Genomic DNA, 18,347 nt, shown 5'->3' with positions numbered 1-18,347 from the left:
TAGCAAAAGTTTCTAATATATTAAATAGTATAGTATAGCAAATTTAACATTTTTGAGACATTTTTAAGACTAAAATAAAAACTCAATAATTAACAATAAATAACATGTTTTATTGACAAGATTTCAAGTAACATATAAAACATAGTGTACCTTTGTACATGCGATGTTCTACAATAAAACAGCAAAAATGATTCGTTTTAATAAAACTTAACAATAACCATTCAAATGCTACCATAAAATTAATAAATTCCTCAGAAAACTTCCTTATAACATAAAAGAAACACACAATCCTAATTTAATCGTTTTTTATGGAATACGAACTGTCCCGTTTTTACGTGTCCCGCGGGGGATTGAAATACTCCCAGTGGTGGTGGTGGACGACGCTCCTCTCGTCCCCCAGCCCGAGCAGCAGCAGGCCCGCAATCAGCACCAGCAGTATGACGACGATCACGTGCAAGTCCTGCTGGCCGTCCTCGTTGCGCAGCACGTTCTCCCTGACGTGGGCGATCAGTCTTTTCAGTGCACTGTTGCCGGCCGCGCCGCACGCCCTCATCAACTGCCCGGTCAGCTGGGCGATGGACGGCTCCGAGCGGAAGTGCCGCCTCAGCGGCACCAGCGATTCCTCGGACGTCGACTTGGAGACGTGACGGTGGTGACGTCTTCTGCGCGGTGCCGCAGGAATGTCTTCGTTCACGTATTTCTGGGCTCGGAGGGCGTAGAAACTGGCCGGGGGCTGCGAGGGGATGTAGCCCACTGTCGGTTGGGGCGGACGGGGCGGAGGATAATCGTCAACGTCTGGTTCCGACGTGGTTTCGACAGGTTTGTTCTGTCGTGGAGGCCGCACTGGAGGTTGTTCCTCCTCTTGCTGTTGCTGTTGCTGTTGTTCTTCCTGCACCTCAATGGAACGTGGAGGAGGAGTGGGAGGGATGTTCCGTTCCGACTCACCATCGGTTACTGACTCCGGTGCTTCTGCTGGTATGGAATGATCGTCTTCAGGTGGTACGAATTGATCCACTACTTCTACGTCTACGTTTAGGTTTTCTTCTAGCAAAATAGGACTCTCAGGGGTGGGAACTTCTAATGGTTCTTCTTCTGCTGGGACTTCTTCTGTTTGTCTATCGTCGATAATTTCATGGAGTTTTTTTTTATCCACCTCCGGAACAGTTTCGAACCTTTCTTCATCACTGCGTACAACCTGAGCCGTTCTGATTAACTCCTGCAACACATTCGGTGGCAGCTCAATCTCGCCAATCTTTATGGCGCCTGATTTGCCCGAAATTTGATTGGCCTGAATCGAGTCAGCCTCAATGTCAGAGACCACAATTTTACTAGCCAACAACTCGTTCACCATTAACCTATTAACCTCTAAATCTCTGGAGTCCCTTTGGGTACTTTCCCTTGGAGGCTTTTGTGGCTCAGGATCCCTCAACATTTTAAACTCCTCCGGAACCTTCGAAGGGTACTCATCATCTGAATCCACAGTTACAGGAACAATCCTTTCATTACGTTTCGTCAGTTCAGAATCGGGTAATATCCTAGCCCCATTTAGTGGCTCCACCACCATTGTCCCATGAGTAATAGTTTCCTCTTCGTAAGAGTACTGAGTGGGAGTAATCAGGACTCGTTCCCTTCTCACATCGTCGTCTTCACTACGCTGAACTTCTTGCTGAACTACCTTCGATTCCTCCGGATGCAGGATTTCCTCGCACACAAAATCGTCTGGAAGAGGCTCTGTTTGTGTCGAAACATCTGCTTCATCCAACATGGTTGTCTTTTCTGAGTCTTCCACAGCTGAAGGTATGTTTTGTTGAGACGTTATGTCCTTCAAAGCTCTAGCTTTTCGTGGAGGACGTGGAGGAGCTGGCAAAGGCCGGTCCTTCATTTTCTGTATCACCTCCCCAGACACCAAGTTTCTGTTCAGATCATCCTCTATTTCTATGTACTGAGTAATATCAACGTTTTCTTTTTCGCTTTCGCTCCTCGGAGAAGTCTTCCTTGAAGACCTTACTTGCCCCAAGGTGCTGTAGTTCCTCAAGGGCCTGGTGGGGGGATCGCGTGACGATCTGGGAACCGTAGAGAATTTTTCTGAAGAAGTTGTTGAAGAGATTGACTTAATTGATCTCCTGCGCCTTGGAGGTGTCCTCGGGGGCGGCAATGGTGGGTCTCTATTTTTGGACTTGTCCACAATGGCGTACCCCATACAATCTCTGAGGTCTTTAATGCATGGAGGCTCTACACAAGGTTCTTCAACGACTGGCTGCGGTTCGTCCTGCAGTATGCTTCTTGCTTCGGAAGAGCTTCGCTTTTTGGCCTTGCCCAGTCCACGGCGTTTGGGTCTGACTGGCGGGATTATCTCCGGTTCTTCGGCGTAGCGCTCCTGGTTGTACCGGTTTTCTTCGTCGTAGCCGCCGTTGGTGTAAGATGGGATGTCTTGGTCGATCTAAGACGGACGAAAAAGTATTAGTACAAGTCGTAGACGTGATGAAGCAAAGACTTACGTGCTTGTCAGCAAAATCGCCGAGGATTGACTCGTGCTCGGACAAGTTGAGACTCTTCATGCTCCTGTGCTTCCTCGGCGGAGCCTCAGGGTCCCTGATTATGTCCGTAGCGTAACCCACCCTGTAATCCTCGGAGCCGTGGTCGATGTAAATGTCCGGCTGAGTTTTGCCTCTCATCTTCTCGTTCTCGTAGTAGGGCTTCTCGATCAAGTCGGTGGTGTACCTGCTCATTATTTCTTCAATGTCCTTTTCGTCCAGCTCCAGACTCTTGGGCTTGCTGGTGGTTCTCTGGGGTCGGACCGGTTGTGGTTCGTCCAAGTCGTATTCGTGGTACTTCATTTCCTGGGACGCGTGTGGGGTCTTCTTACGCTTAGGTTTTCTTACGGGTTTCTTCTTTATTGGAGACTCCGGAAGACTTTGATTGGATCCGGGGTCGTACCCGTAGTCTTCACGTTGCATATCGGATAAGGTGTTGACGGGTGCTTTGAAAGCCTCCCGGATTTCCGAGCTGAGGTACTTCCCCACCTCTATGTTATCCTGGGATATGCCTTTTTGTCTTAGGAAGAACTCGTCCGAGTTGATTTCTTCCAACACACCCCTTCGTCTGACTCCCAAAGAGCTGTGGGACGAATGCGGCTCGTTGCCACTCAAGTCGAAGGATTCGTTCTGGTTGTTGCCACTTTCCGGACTTTCCGGGGAGTCCAGGTCCGTGATTTTGGTGCTGAAATGGCCGTGGTCCCACCTACTTCTGAAGCCCTCGTCGGGGATTTCCACGTTCTCCCTGTTATAGTCATCGTCTATGTCGATATCTTCGTTATCGTACCTGACACGAGATGACGGATCGTGTTCTTCTTCTAATTCTTCTTCGGGTTCTTCCTCCTGTTTGTGTAAGCTGTAACCGTTCTCCATGGAGTCCTCAGAGTGCAAGGGGATGCGTATGATGACGCGATCTTCTGACTTGCTCCTGGGACTAGGCTGGTCGGGCTGGGAATCCGATGAAGAGGTCTTCGGTTCCGGCTTTTGCTTTTTGAAGAAGCGCGGGAAGGTGCTGAAGTCGAAGGGTATCTTCCTGCCTTCGTGCGTGTGGGCGTCTGATTCGGCCGATCCTTCGTAGCCGGAGGGCATTCCCCCTGCTTCCACGCTTCTTTGCGTCTCACCGCTGGTTGTGGTGGTGGTGGTGGTTTGGTGTGGCTTGTCGTCGTCCTTCGGCTTCTTCTTGAAAAATCTGGGGTAAGTCTTGAAGTCGAATGTGTGCTTCGTGGAATCACCAACGTTGGATTCCGTCGATTCTTGTCGTTCCTTCAGGGTTGTCTTCGTGCTTCGGTGCGGCAAACTGAAAGACGGCAGATTGATCTTGGTCGTGTCGGGCATTTTCAAGTGGAACTTGCTCTTGTCGATCTTCAGCTTCTGCAAGTTGGGCTTGTCGATTTTGAACCTTTGCAGGTTTGGCTTCTCGAACTTTGGTGTCTTGATGTGGGGGCGTTTCATGTTTTGTAACTTGTTCTTGAATTGGCCGGCTTTCAGTTTGAACGTGCTCTGGAAAGTGCTCTCCTTCGCGGCCTCGATGTCCTCCAGCTCTTCGTCGTCGGGTTCGTCGCGGGAGGACAGGGTGGGCGTGAAGGTTGGCGAAGGAGGCGTTTCATGCGTGACTTTAGCTTCGGTACGTGGTTCGGTTTGAGTTATTGGCGCAGTTTCCAGCACGTCGCCAATCGGTATTGTCACCACGTCCTCGTGAGTAATCTCTTGTGGCGGGGACGGCTTTGGCTCCTCTGGCGGCGGGTTCACTGGCTCATATTCATGATCGCTGCAAACACAAAGTACTCCCATTAAAACAATATAAAGAAGAAGAATTGTTTACTTATTTTAATGTGCTCAGATTTATCGTGACATCCTCTATTAATTATCCAACTAATGCATTACAAAGGTCAAGAAAACATGTGTTGGAATTGGATCATGTGGCCAATTGATTGACATGAGCACCTGAGTTTGACTGTACCCATTAAAATAACACCAACTGATTCATATCATTCCTCCTTTCAAACTAGGGCTAAAGTACAAAGACTTTTGAATTGAGGTCCATTAGCAAGGTGGCAATTTGTTCAAGTTCCCCAACTTGGCTTTGTCTTCCGTACGAAAATAAACGTGGCCAACAAACAAATATTTTCAGTTTGCATCATTCCAACTATTTCAGTTCCAACCTCCTCAATCGAACAACGGACGATTTGGTGACCTACCAAGCGTTAGCGTTGCTGATACGGATAATAGGTTTGATGCCTGTGGGTCCAAACCGTTCGGGCAGCAGTGAATCGCACTTGTAGTACTGACAGGCACACCGCACATCCAATGACATAATCGAGGAGTCCTTCGAGGAGTGTCTGGTGACGTTGCGTCGTCGGTCGGCACGACGCGCACCCTCCGAGAACGACCTCTTCTCCGTGTCGTCCAGCGAGTGCCTCCTCGGCCTGTACGACTTGTCGATGCGTACCGACTCCATTTTCCCCGTTGGTTTTTTTAACGTGTACTCCTCACATTATTGCCCGCGACCGTCCCGGTACAACTTTCTAGAATATTTACAGATTACTAGTTAAAATTAGCACGCGATTATTGTTAGCTGCGGGATACGAGCAGCCACGATGGCCGTCGGTTTTATTTTTGGTCGCTGGACCTGTTGTCAATGCGAAACGGTTCAAAATTGCCACCTTGTCTCTGAACGTGAATTTTTTTTGTTGTACATTTTATCCTTTCCTCAATAATTATTCGTTTTGGACAGTTTATTATTCAACGCACTGTGTTTATTAATTTAAGGAGTTTCAGGAAAAATATGAGTCTAAAAATAAGATGAAAATGGTGTGGAAATGTTGTCACGTCATCAGTACGTGTAAATGTTAAAATTATCATTTCAGTTTCTTCAACATTTCATGTCCAAAAATATCAAAATGTGGTTGCTACAACTATTTGAATGTTCACACCACATTCCACCATTTTCATCAACAGTTTTCATTCACTTCGAATGAATGAAAATGTAAAATCGAATGTTACATCTATAAATAAATTCATAAACATGATCATAATCGTTCAACCATAAACAATGTCCAATATTTATTTTCTAGCATGAAAATCTATCAAAATAACCAGTTATATCCAGAAAAAACTCTTACCTTAATTTTGACCATCTGTCTTGGTTTCCAACTTTAACAGTTTCATCAATTTTCTCGTCCTTCTTCCCTTCCTTCTTCTCCTCCTTCATCTCTTCCTTCTTCTTCTCCTCCTTCATCTCTTCCTTCTTCTCCTCCTTCTTCTCTTCCTTCTTCTCCTCCAGCTTCGTTTCCTTCGAAATCTGCGAAGGTCCCGGCACTTCGTCCTTTGGCGGCGACACCTCCTCATAATCGTCCTTCGAATCCGTCTTCGACCTGCGCTTGAACGACACCTTCTTCTTCAAAACCGGAGAACTCTCCTGCTTCAAACTGGACTTGACAGCAGTCTCGGCTTCCGTAATCTTCAAACCGTCCTCCTTGTCGAACTCGTCCTGCTTATCGTCGGCGCCCTCCTCGGTGACCGATTCCAGCGCTTTCCTCTTGGTCTCCGGCGATATTTCGTCCACCACAGTCTTGGCCAGCTCCTTAAGCTCGTCCAGACGCGACCCGAAGAACTTGGTTTTGGTTTCCGACGAGGGTGTTTCGGGTATGTCCGGCCCGTCCAGGATTTCATCATCGGAAGGCGCAGTTAAGAATATAAATTGCACCCCGCTTACCTGGGTCGAATCCGGGCTTGATAGTTGCTCCGGCGAGTCGGCCGGCTTAGGCTCTTCCACTTCCATTTTCGTTGCTGGCTGCTCCTTCTCCAAATAGGAGAACTCGTCGGTTTGCCCTTCTGGAGGTTTGAGGGGTATGTGGATGTAAATCGGCTCTACGTTCTTAAGTGGCGCCAGCTTCTCCTTCTTGACCGGCTTCGGCTTGTCTGCCTCTTCCTTTTTCGGCTCGTCAGGTTTTTGTGGCTTTTTAGACAATAGGTTGCTTAAGGAGGGGAATTTGATTTTGTTCTTGGCGTCCTTGATCTTCTTCAAGAAGGCTAGCTTGGACAGACTTTTCCTACTGTAACTACTTTCCAAAGACATCTTTCGTTTGCGCTCAGGCTCGGCTGATTTGGCACGCACATCCCGCTTTAAAATGCCTTGTTTGGGGGCTGGAGGAAGGGCGGCTGGTTTGGAAGAGCCAGCTTCGAACAACTTGTCGAAGATTTCGTTGTCGTGCGTTGAAGCCTCCGATTCGGGTTCAGTTTCATCCACATCCGGACTGCTGATGCTTTTCTTCAGCTTTTCAGCCAGGATCTTTTCCATGTCCTCTGTTGGCTCCAACTGGGCGATTATTTCCTTCTTTTCCTGCTCCACCGGTTCCATTTCAACATCCAGTTGTGGTTTCAATTTGACTTCGGTTATTTGCGGTTTCGTCGGTTCGTCCTCCTCTGGTTCTTGTAAAGTAAAGTCCATAACTTCCACATCTTCACTAGGTGCCTTTTGTTCTTCTTCCTTAGCCTTTAATTGTAGTTTTCGCTCTGCAGCCAGTCTTTTTCTCTTGCTTTCCCTAAGCGCTTGCACTATGCTTCTAAAGCTAGGAATTTCCTCAGTTTCAGCAGCAGCAGCAGCAGGTTGTGGTGGAGGTTTGTCCCCGAACTCCAAGTAGGAGAACTCGTCTGTTTGGCCCGGGGGAGGCTTTAGAGGTATGTGTATGTACACAGGTTTGACGTCCTTCAACTCCTGCTTTTTGACTTCCTTTTTCGTTTGTGGGGGTGAAGGTTTCTTCGGGACTTTCACCCGCTTTATGTTGGAAGTTGGTAGTGTGAACTTGGGTAGCTTGCGTTTGCTGAGCTTCTTCAGGGCGGCGAATTTGGGGAGGCTGATCCTGCTGATTTTGCTGTAGCTGGATTCGCCGGACAGTTTGCGCTTGCGCGTTGGTTCTTCGGAGCTGGCCCGCTTGTGTTTGTCGTCCGGTTGTTCTACTGTTGGTTCCTTGTCCGTGCTGGGCTCTTCCTTGTCCAAGTACTGGCTGATGTTGTCTGAGCTTTCGGCCGATTCGATGGTGAACATCTGGGATCTTTGAGTCTCTCCTACTAAACGGTCTGACTTACTGTCGTAGTCTGGTTCGGCGACCTCCATGTGCTGTTTGGTGCTGTCCACCGTCGCGTGGCTTTTGTCGTCGTCGAAGATTTCTTCGATTTCGACGCCGTCGGAACGTTCCGACCTGTCGAAGGTGGAACTGCTTTTGCTGCGTCTCAAGGCGTCCATCGTGTAGTCTTCGGGGTACAAGTCCTCATCAAACGGTTCCTTGTACAGATGCGTCCAGGGATAGCCGCCTTTCCGCCTCGACCGATAGACCTCCTCCCACTTGTATGTCTTGATCGGCACCCGTGGTCGTTTTCTACCTGGAAAAAAGCATAATTAATCGTTGGAGACGGTGAACGGGGACGGACGGATGTGATTGAGAGGTTAATTACGTTTTATGATACGCGGTGATTCCAACATTATTGCAATTCGCAAGGAGACACAGCATCCTGGATACATGGGCATTATGGATTTTTGTGTGAGTGAGTCCAATACTCAGTGACGTCGGGCTCGTAGCCGAACGCTCCCCGCTAATAAATTGCGGGACGATGTTACGTCGAGAATCGTTCTCTCTTTTTCAATTTTCTATTGGAATGTTTGATGGAGTTTGAGGGAAAAGTAAAAATGTTGAATAATTTAATGGAGTTGAGTCATTTAAATTGTTTTTCTTAAAGGGCACACATTTAACCAGAGTTTTATAAGACAAAAATGAAAGAAACAATACAATAAATGAGGTGAAACAGTTGTTGGGAACGTCACATTTAGAGTCGACCAAAATAAAACAGTGGAGACTTCCAAACTTACATTTATATATTAGTGTCACTTAAATACAAAAAGGATTAGACGTAAAATAAATATTTAAACCGTTTTTTACTTCCTAGGTTAATGCACAATTAAAAATTTTGAGGAGGGATTGTTTTGGAAGTGTTAGCATTCCTTCAAATCCAACAGGCAAAGTAAATAAAGGATTGGTCGGTTTGTCATAGAAAACCGTGATCAATCCCGGGTGGTAAATTTCGAAAACACCTACCTAGTAAATAGGCAAAGGAATGTGGCTGGAGCCGTTGATAATTTAACCATTTAACCCTAACAGGTTAATGTTGCTTCTGTCTAAAATGAAACAAAATGGGCCATACATTCAATGAGGACGTACACAAATGCAAATTTAATATAAAAAAACTATTTGGAGTTGTCCTTGAGTATTTTTGTGTAAGCTTTATTTGTTTTAGAGGTGATGTACGTGTTGATATGTGTCCGCATCTAGTTTTGTTTATCTTTCAGCGTGAGCCAATGCCAATTCTGAATCGAATAAGTCTATTTTCAGGCGAAATGTCAGGTGCAAGAGATGAATAAACTCTGTTGCATCACGACCATGCACTCACTTTTCTTCCTGTACCACATTCTGTCAATTTTATACTTATTTATAGCTTTATTTAATAGTAAACCACAAGAATACAATTTATTTAATAGCTGAAAGCTGTGATATAAGAAATTACTCATATTTATTTGTTTTCTTTGATGTTTTAAAGACTTTATTATGACAGTAATGGCTATAATTTAATGTTAACTCTTTTTTTCAAGAAATAAATCAGCTTATTGATGTTATAATTTTACTCTGACACTTGATAATGATTATTTGAATTATAAACAATATTTTTATTGCTAAAAGTCTTCATAAAACATCTTAGAAATAGAAACAAACAAAATTGTACTTGTTAAAAGGTAAGTTACTTGTTTATGATATTTTAAAGACTTTATTTAGACAGTAGGGGCTCTAATTTAATAATTTTAACATTTTATCTAAAAATTAAACACCTGATAATGATAATTTGAAACACAAACATAATTTTAAACATTTTTATTGATTAAAGTCTTCATAAAACATCTTAGAAATAGAAAGAAATAAAATTATACTTGTTAAAAGGTAAGTTACTTGTTTAACAGTATTAAATATGATATTTTAAAGACTTTATTTAGACAGAAGTGGCTATAATTTAATAATTTTAACATTTTATCTAAAAATTAGACCAAATATATAAAATCTAAAGAAATAAATCAATTTATTGATCTTTAGAAATAGAAAGAAATAAATTTACTTGTTAAAAGGTAAGTTACTGGTTTAACAGAGTTAAATTTGATTTACAGCATAATAAAAGTAAGTTTTTATATCTTTTTATCACCACCTATTTTGCCTACAAACTATTTTTATAAATTGAGGTTTTCATGTTATATTTTTACCAACACTACTGATTTATTTTGATAAATTTGAAACGCTGAGACGTTTCAGCAGCAATTTTGAAATAGACGGTGTTTTCAAAATTGTTTCAGCATTGATCTAATAAGAGTAATGGCTTAATTTGATGAAGTAGTGGGTGTTGCAGCCATAATACACACTGTATATGACCGTTAGGTGGTTATTTTTAAACAGGATGAATAAAACAGGTAATTCAATAACATCAGTAATTTGCCAAAACTCAAAAAATATCTCGTTTCAATCACATTTCTGTAAAACCTGTAGAAAAAAAATCAAAGTTTAATTCCAAGGACGACTGTCGCAATTTTTTCTGTGCTCCCAGTATTTTTAGAAATAGTCGCCGGACGAAAAAACTGAAAAATATATCAGCCAGGACGTCTGGATTCAGTTTTCAGTGAAACCGTTCGATCGACCGGTGTGGACGGTGTTATATAATCAAGCGGATTTTTTGGGAAAAACGGCTCAAAAATGCACCACAAAACAACATTTAAGGCAAAAGAAAAATGAATAAATGACCTAAACAATTCCCAACGTCCAAATACTGACCCTTTTTAGTCGTCCTCTCAGTGCGTTCCATAATTACGTAGATCACTGCACCAAAATCGAACAGTTCCCAACATTTTTTCCAAAAAAACCAATGATCAATCGAATCGATAAAACAATGCCAGTTGTCGTGGTCGTATGTTACATTTGGTCCGAAACGGATGTTAAGCACACGCGTGAAACGGCTCTGAGATGTTTTTCAGTTTTGTTCAGCTCCACAACTGAGATAAATAGAATCAACCTATTTTCGGACCGGCTATTTTGATTTCTGACGCGTTTTTCGCAAATCGGAACAATTATTTTTTTCTTTTCTGTCGTTTTGATGATATCAGACGGTGAAAATTGCCATGGGTTTATTTGTGTTAAGTCAATTTTACAATGTTTTATTCGGGGGGTCAATTTTCAAAGTGTTTTACAGTGGAGATCAGTTTATTTATGGGTTTTATTGAGGAACTGACTGAAAACTATCAAATGAATAAATTTTAACGACTTAAGTCAGAGTTGAACAATATAAATTGCTGAAATATTTACATTTCAGTCATGATTAGCACAATTTTTACTCAAAGGGACCATTTTCAAAGTGTTTTATGGTGGGGGTCAGTTTAATGACTTAAATCAGAGGTGAACTATATAAATTGCTGAAATACTTACATTTCAGCACAATTTTTATTCGAGTGGCCAATTTTCAAAGTGTTTCATGGTGGGAATTAGTTTATTTATGGGTTTTGTTCAGAAACTATGTGAAAACAATGAAATTAACAAATTTTAATGACTTAAGTCAAGGCTAAATAATATAAATTGCTGAAATACTCAAATTACAGTAATGATTAGCACAATTTTTATTTGAGGAGGCAATTTTCAAAGTGTGGATAAGTTTGATTATGAGATTTGTCCAAAAAATAGATGAAAAGTATCAAATGTACAAATTTTAATGACTTAAGTCTGAGCTGGCTAATATAAACTGCTGAAATACTCACATTTAAAAAATAATAAATCAATAGATAATCCTGGCATTACAGTAATGATTAATTAACACTAGATTTTTAAAGAAATGTGAAAGAATACACATAGAAATACTCTTAAATGTTTTGATTGTCAGAATAAAACATTATCATAAAGTAAAAATAGTAATTATTAAGAAAAATGGTAATTGTTTAACCGCAAGGTCTCGTAATTTTAATGTGCAATACTATAAAAATAAACAAGTTTGAGTACAGCAAATAGATTTTAAATAATCATAGAGGAGATAAAAATAAAGATCGGGATAATGTTGAAATATAATTATACTTAAAAATATAATCTTACTTAAAACAAAATAAACTACAAAACTGATTAAATAAGAATGTTTTTTTAGTATAATTATTGAATATATTATTTTTTCTCCATTCATTCTTAACATTCAGTAAATATTATTATATACAAAAACACCTTATCTTATGATAAGATATTTGTGAGAGATTAAGATAATATATATATATATATATATATATTAACTTAAGTCATTAAATATTATATTAGTGGAATCCCCTTTCTTATCTCAAAACATAAAAACCTTAATATAAATAAAACAAATAATACATATTTATTTATTTAACTTTTAACCATATTAAAGTTTAAGATGTATTTAATAAAAGTAAAAATAAATATAAAAAATTAAGTTAATCTTAAAATTATTCTTGCATTTTAATAAAGTAAATAAAATAATTTATAATTTTTATTTGACTCAAAATTAAATGTAATTAATTAGTAATTAATTAAGTTTAATTTCTTAGTAACAACTCTCTAGGAAATTAAAGAATTGGCAAAATATTCTGTGTGCATTATTTAAACAAATAATTTATTGATTCGAAGAAACATTCTTACTGATATGTTGATTTAAGCAGAAAAATCTAAAAATTCCTATTTGAAACTTTTATCTTTGTGTTTATCCAAAACACTAGTTCATGTTTAACTTATCTTTTTAGTTTTAAACATGTGCTTCCTGTTTGCTTTAAAACAATTCATGTTCCAATAAGTTTGTGATTTATGTAATAACATTAGGATTTTATTAGTAAACAAATATAACTTTTATCTGTCAATAAAATCTTTGACTTAATATTGAAATTAACTAAATTATTTAATTTTGTATGAATAATATTTGAATTGAGTGGCAAATTTTAAATCCACTACAGAATCCTAAAACAGACATTCGCCAATTTTAAAGTATTCGCAAAAGATGGCGCCCAACTTGCGAAATTTAAAAATAGTACGCGCGCCTTGTTTCTGCGAAAGATTACGGTAATTTTAGTACCCATTTATCTCTGTCGCTGACGACTGATTATTAAAGAGCAACGTGGACATTCTTCATAGGTACAGAACGTTCCTAACGTTACCAGCAAATATGACTCAAACGGAACTTTTCACTTTCGCAATAGGTCACTTCAAATCTTCTTAACTCTTATATAAGAACATTTTTAATTACCAATTTTATTAATTTAAAGATTAATAAAAAAACATTCTAAATAGTACTTATTTTTTACTTTTATACATTTTCAGGAGTATGTAATATTATTTTTTTTTTAATTAGGCATCAATAAATTATTTAAATTTTAATTAAATTGATTAAATTTAAATAAAGCTTTATATATATTAATTTTAATATTCATTCAATTATTGAACGTATGGGATTTAATTTGTTCAGTTCTTTCGGTACTTCTTCAACTATTGGTCGATGACCCGACCATGTGATCTTTTGTCTATGTGTTCTCCGGCTGTTGCGCATCTATGGTATAAAGTGCATCTTCACTTTTGCGACGTCGAAAATCCATTTATTTGAAGGGTGATTTTGACAGTTTTTCTAGTGACTTAGTGTGAAATCTGTTGGACTTAAATATTAGTACTCCAGTAATGCATCGATTAGTCCTAGTACCTGTACAAAACTAGCAGTTGGCGACAAACAAAGGATAATTGTGAGGGTTATTGAGGGAATTCCGGGAGATCCGGCAACGCGGCCCGCCAGACCAGTCACCAACCCGGACCAATCAGCGGTTCACACGAAATCTGCCACGTTTTTGGTGTCCCCCCGTCACGGCGAAGAACCGCCGCACACACACAAGTCCAGTCAGCCAGCGAATCGACGACGTACCACGTATACCACGATGTTTCCACGGTTGCTGTTGTGTTTGGCCGTCGCGGCGCAGGCATTCGCCGCCGACGACATTAAAACGGACGAGGGTGTGCTGGTATTGACCAAGGGCAACTTCAAAACCGCTATTGCCGACAACGAGTACGTCCTTGTGGAGTTCTGTGAGTATTTTTGTTCGGGCGAGAGGGCCGGCGTTTTTCTTGTTGCGTGGGACCGATGCCGGATGCATACGTGTACACTATTTCTGTTAACATGTTCTTTTCCAATCGGTTTCCCGTTGGGTTTGGGCCGTCTGTCAAGTTGGGGCTTAACTGTCAGTTGGTTCTGTTTTTTTTTTGTTAAAATACAAGGTCGTGCCTTTTAATGCACTTGATTTTGTGCCTTGAAATCAATTTTCTCATTTGTGTTACTTGCCAGTCTTAAGTTAATAATTGTTGCCTGTTTTTATTGAAACAATTCAAAGATTTACCCTTTTCAATATGTTACACTTAATCTGGTTGATTATGAATGAGAAAAACACCCCAAACTGGTTGTTATAAGTCCAATTTGACAAATATTAACTATATTTACTAATCCATATTTTGGAATATACTGTAACATACAAAAGTCATGTAAAAAGTACTTTTTTATGTATATATTTATTTAAAAAACTGTTACCAACGATAAAAATTGAAACATTATATCAGTAGTCAATTAAAAAAGTATATTTTTATTGTTTTATCATAAAATACATATTTTGTTAAGGAACACAACTAAAAATAAAATTTTATTAATTTTACATTGTAGATTAAATTGAATCAGAATTTCATTAAAGAATTAAAAATAAAAAATATATTAACCACATTTACTTATAATAATAATAATAATAATACATAAGAAATACATTAAAGAACGATTTTGTTTTTTTATTTTTATAAATATATTTACTTTAAAATGAGTACTTTTTAAGGTAGTACTTTATAACAGAGTACTTTAAATGTCAGTTAGTTACATGAGAGTACTTTATAAAAGAGTACTTTTAAACGAATACAGTAGTAGAGTACTTCATGAGCCAGTACTTTATAGACCAATTTTACTTGTATATAAACATTTATGTAAATAGTTTGCACCGTAAATAAATTGACTTAATTTTAATTATTGATTATGGTATAATATAATGAATTAATCTGTACAATTGATGAGACATTTTATTTCTAAATTACAATGTCATATCATTTATTTTTCTCACTTATGTTACTTGCCTGTTTTAAATTCCAATGTTTTTATTGAAATAAATTAAAAAATTATCCACTTCAATATGTTACACTTAATCTAATCAAATGTGAATGAAAAAAGTATCCAAAACTTGTTGTTTTAAGTCCAATTTGACAAATATTCCTAACTTGAAGCTTCTTATTAGAATTACATAATAACCAGTTTAGTATATATTATCCATATTTACTAACAATAAAAAATGAGTACTTTATATGAGAGTACTTTAAAAACTAGTTCGTTATAACTGGGTACTTTTATTAGAGAGTACTTTTTAGCGAGTACTTTATATGAGAATACTTTAAAAGTCTATTCATTATAAGTGAGTACTTTTATTAGAGAGTACTTTATGAGCAAGTACATTATTAGAGAGTATTTCATAAGCGATTTTTACTTGTATAATATAATTTTTAGTTTATATACATAATAAATTGAAACCCATTTGTACAATCGAGAAGAAACTTAGTTTAGGTTATTGATTTGTTTCAGATGCACCATGGTGCGGCCACTGCAAAGCCCTCGCCCCCGAATACGTGAAGGCGGCCAAGACCCTGGCCGACAAGGAATCGTCCATCAAGCTGGCCAAAGTCGACGCCACCGAGGAACAGGAACTGGCCGAGGAGCACGGCGTCCGCGGCTATCCCACGCTCAAGTTCTTCAGGAACGGCAACCCGATTGAATACAACGGTAAAACATTTTTTATTTATTATATATTAGTACATAAAATATTGGAACTAATTCGATTACGTGCCCTTGCAATCAGCCAATCAAAATTAACCTTGAGATTCACTATCTAATGTCGTTTGTTTAATGATTTTTTTCTGTTATTTGTCATTAATCTATAGATTATAACAATCATCATCGTTGCTTCTGTTTAAATATAATTATTAAACTTTTAATTTGCGGTAGCAACCTACTACAATTTACATTTACATACATTTTCATTAAATTTTATTTACTTTTACTTTGTATTTTGGGATTCAGATAAACGAATTTAAAATTATAATGAGTTGCAATTTTCGTGCCTCACTGATAATTTTAAACGTGTTAACATAATTATGCAATTATGCACTTTTTATGTGGGAAATGGTAAATGGAATAAAAAAAATCATTTATTATTCAATGCGTTAATTACACAAGTTTTACAAATATCTTTGTAATATTTAACCTACATTGATTATAATTTTATATATGTACATAAATATGAGGCAAATTTAATATTTTAAATACCTGTCTAAAATTAGATTTGAGCAATTTAGAAAATTCCATATTTAGCTAAAATTTAAATATGTTAATTGAAAGCATAAATAAGTAATATATTAGGCAAAGTTCCTATAACAGTAAAAAATATGTCACATAACGTATTCTTATAACAGAGTACTTTAAAAGCTACTTCGTTATAACCGAGTATTTTTGTATTTACTTTATACGCAGTAAAAAATACATTGATTATTATAATTTTATATATGTACATAAATATAAGATAAGTTTAACACTTTAAATACTTGTTTAAAATTAAATTTGAGCCATTTAGAAAATGTTAATTTATGCCACAAATAGATATTTTAAATAAAAGTAAAATAAATATAAATATATTTATATTTTAGGTGGCAGACAAGCCGACGACATCGTCGCCTGGGTAGAAAAGAAGACTGGACCCGCCGCCAAGGATCTGAAGACCGTCGACGAGGCCAAGGAGTTCATCGAAGCCAACAATGTGGCCGTCATCGGTTTCTTCAAGGATCAGACCAGCGACAAAGCTAAGGCGTTCTTGAGCACCGCCGCCATCATCGACGACCAGCCCTTCGCCATCACCTCCGAGGACGCCATCTTCACCGAGTACGGCGCCGAGTGCGGATCCATCATTCTCTTCAAGAAGGTGAGGGGAAAATTAATTGATCAATGTATGCTTTATCAAACGTGTAAAACGTGCTGGAGATAAATTAAATCAATTTTATATGTCCATGTGGGTCATTACTGTTAAAAACAGTTTATTGACTATTTTTTAGTAATTTATTGGGTGTATTCTGGAAAATATGAATTATTTATTTGTTTAAGTTCATTTTACTTTTTCTATCATTATCTTAGATTCAAACTTCAGTAGGTGTACCATCATAAACCTGTCGTAATAAATTATTTATTTTGATTAAATATTTACGTTGAAATTGTGAAATATAAAATAAGTGTTATTAGATTGAAAAAAAATTTGTAACAATAAATAATTATGTTGTGCAGCATTGAACAATTGCTAATTATGTTTCCGTTACAGTTCGACGAGAAGAAGGTCGCCTTCGAGGGCGAATCCACCGAAGCCAACATCAAGAAATTCGTCCAGACCAACGCCCTGCCCCTCATCATCGAATTCAACCACGACACCGCCCAAAAGATCTTCGGCGGCGAAATCAAGTCCCACCTACTCTTGTTCCTCAACAAGGGTGAAGACCACTTCGAAAAGGTGTCCGAAGCTGCCCGTTCCGTCGCCAAGCCATTCCGCGACCAAGTGCTGTTCGTCACCATCGACTCGAGCGAAGAAGACCACCAGAGGATCCTCGAGTTCTTCGGCATGAAGAAGGAGGAAGTACCGGCCGCACGTCTGATCAAATTGGAGGAAGACATGGCCAAGTACAAGCCAGAGAGCGACGACCTCAGCTCCGAATCCATCCAGAAATTCGTCACCGACTTCTTGGACGGCAAACTCAAGCAACACCTGCTCAGCCAGGACATCCCCGAGGACTGGGACAAGGCTCCAGTTAAGGTTTTGGTGGCCAACAACTTCGACGAAGTGGCCTTGAACGCCGACAAAAACGTGCTGGTCGAATTCTACGCCCCATGGTGCGGACACTGTAAACAACTCGCCCCCATCTACGACAAAGTCGGCGAACACTTCAAGGATAACGATGATGTTGTAATCGCCAAGATGGACGCCACAGCCAACGAGCTGGAGCACACCAAAATCACCAGCTTCCCAACCCTCAAGTTGTACGCCAAGGGCGACAACAAGGTAATCGAGTACAACGGCCCCAGGACGTTCGAGGCCATGGTGAAGTTCGTCGAGACCGACGGTGCCGACGGTGCTGGCGGCGACGTGCCCATTGAGGAGGAGCACGAGGATGATGATTCGCCCAGGAAGGACGAGTTGTAATTTTTTTTTTAAGTGTACAGTTGATGATATTGTCTCCCATTTTTTACGGTCGATTCGTTTCGTGTTTTTAGGGGCATATATTTATTTAATCGCGTAAGGAAACATAATAGACTGGTTGTGACATGTTTTTCTGCCGCATGTTTCTATGTTGTTCGTTTTCTGTTAACTAACATTCCTACTTTCTATTTGTACAATTAATAAAATCACGTTTGCTTATTTTTTTATAATTGTGTATTTTTTAAGGCAGATCTCTGATTGTGTATATTTTATGAATGACTTTTTATATTTGTTCCAACACCTACAAATAAATTAATATAATTTGTGTACATATTTTTTTATTAGTGTACCTAATTATAACATACATGAAAATATATTTTGTATGTAAAGTAAAACTGAGTTTTATTTTGGATCAGTGAATTCATTTAATTTATTAAATT

General features: G+C 38.9%; 2 protein-coding genes across 3 annotated transcripts; one reads left to right on the top strand and one right to left on the bottom strand.

Annotated features, from left to right (window-relative positions):
* Positions 1–89: 89 nt before the first annotated feature.
* LOC109602218 (titin) lies at positions 90–10,595 on the bottom strand. 2 transcript variants are annotated; one of them, XM_049963448.1, is made up of 5 exons: positions 10,397–10,595; positions 8,627–8,706; positions 5,657–7,912; positions 2,499–4,302; positions 90–2,440 (listed from the first exon to the last, which is right to left on the bottom strand). In XM_049963448.1, the coding sequence occupies exons 2-5, from the start codon at positions 8,674–8,676 to the stop codon at positions 332–334; spliced, it is 6,219 nt and encodes a 2,072-aa protein (XP_049819405.1). In that variant the 5' UTR covers positions 8,677–8,706; positions 10,397–10,595; the 3' UTR covers positions 90–331. The 2 variants fall into 2 exon arrangements, with proteins under 2 accessions (XP_049819405.1, XP_049819406.1); XM_049963449.1 differs by lacking the exon at positions 8,627–8,706 and having other exon boundaries at positions 5,657–7,916.
* A 2,691-nt stretch (positions 10,596–13,286) lies between these two features.
* Positions 13,287–18,236, top strand: LOC109602223 (protein disulfide-isomerase). The gene is made up of 4 exons (XM_020018549.2): positions 13,287–13,678; positions 15,258–15,455; positions 16,376–16,647; positions 17,038–18,236. The coding sequence occupies exons 1-4, from the start codon at positions 13,531–13,533 to the stop codon at positions 17,908–17,910; spliced, it is 1,491 nt and encodes a 496-aa protein (XP_019874108.1). The 5' UTR covers positions 13,287–13,530; the 3' UTR covers positions 17,911–18,236.
* The last annotated feature ends 111 nt before the right edge of the window (positions 18,237–18,347 follow it).

This window comes from Aethina tumida, chromosome 2 (assembly GCF_024364675.1).
Source record: "Aethina tumida isolate Nest 87 chromosome 2, icAetTumi1.1, whole genome shotgun sequence".
In the NCBI taxonomy this organism is placed as follows: domain Eukaryota; kingdom Metazoa; phylum Arthropoda; class Insecta; order Coleoptera; family Nitidulidae; genus Aethina; species Aethina tumida.
This window is presented reverse-complemented; position numbering and strand designations above follow the sequence as displayed.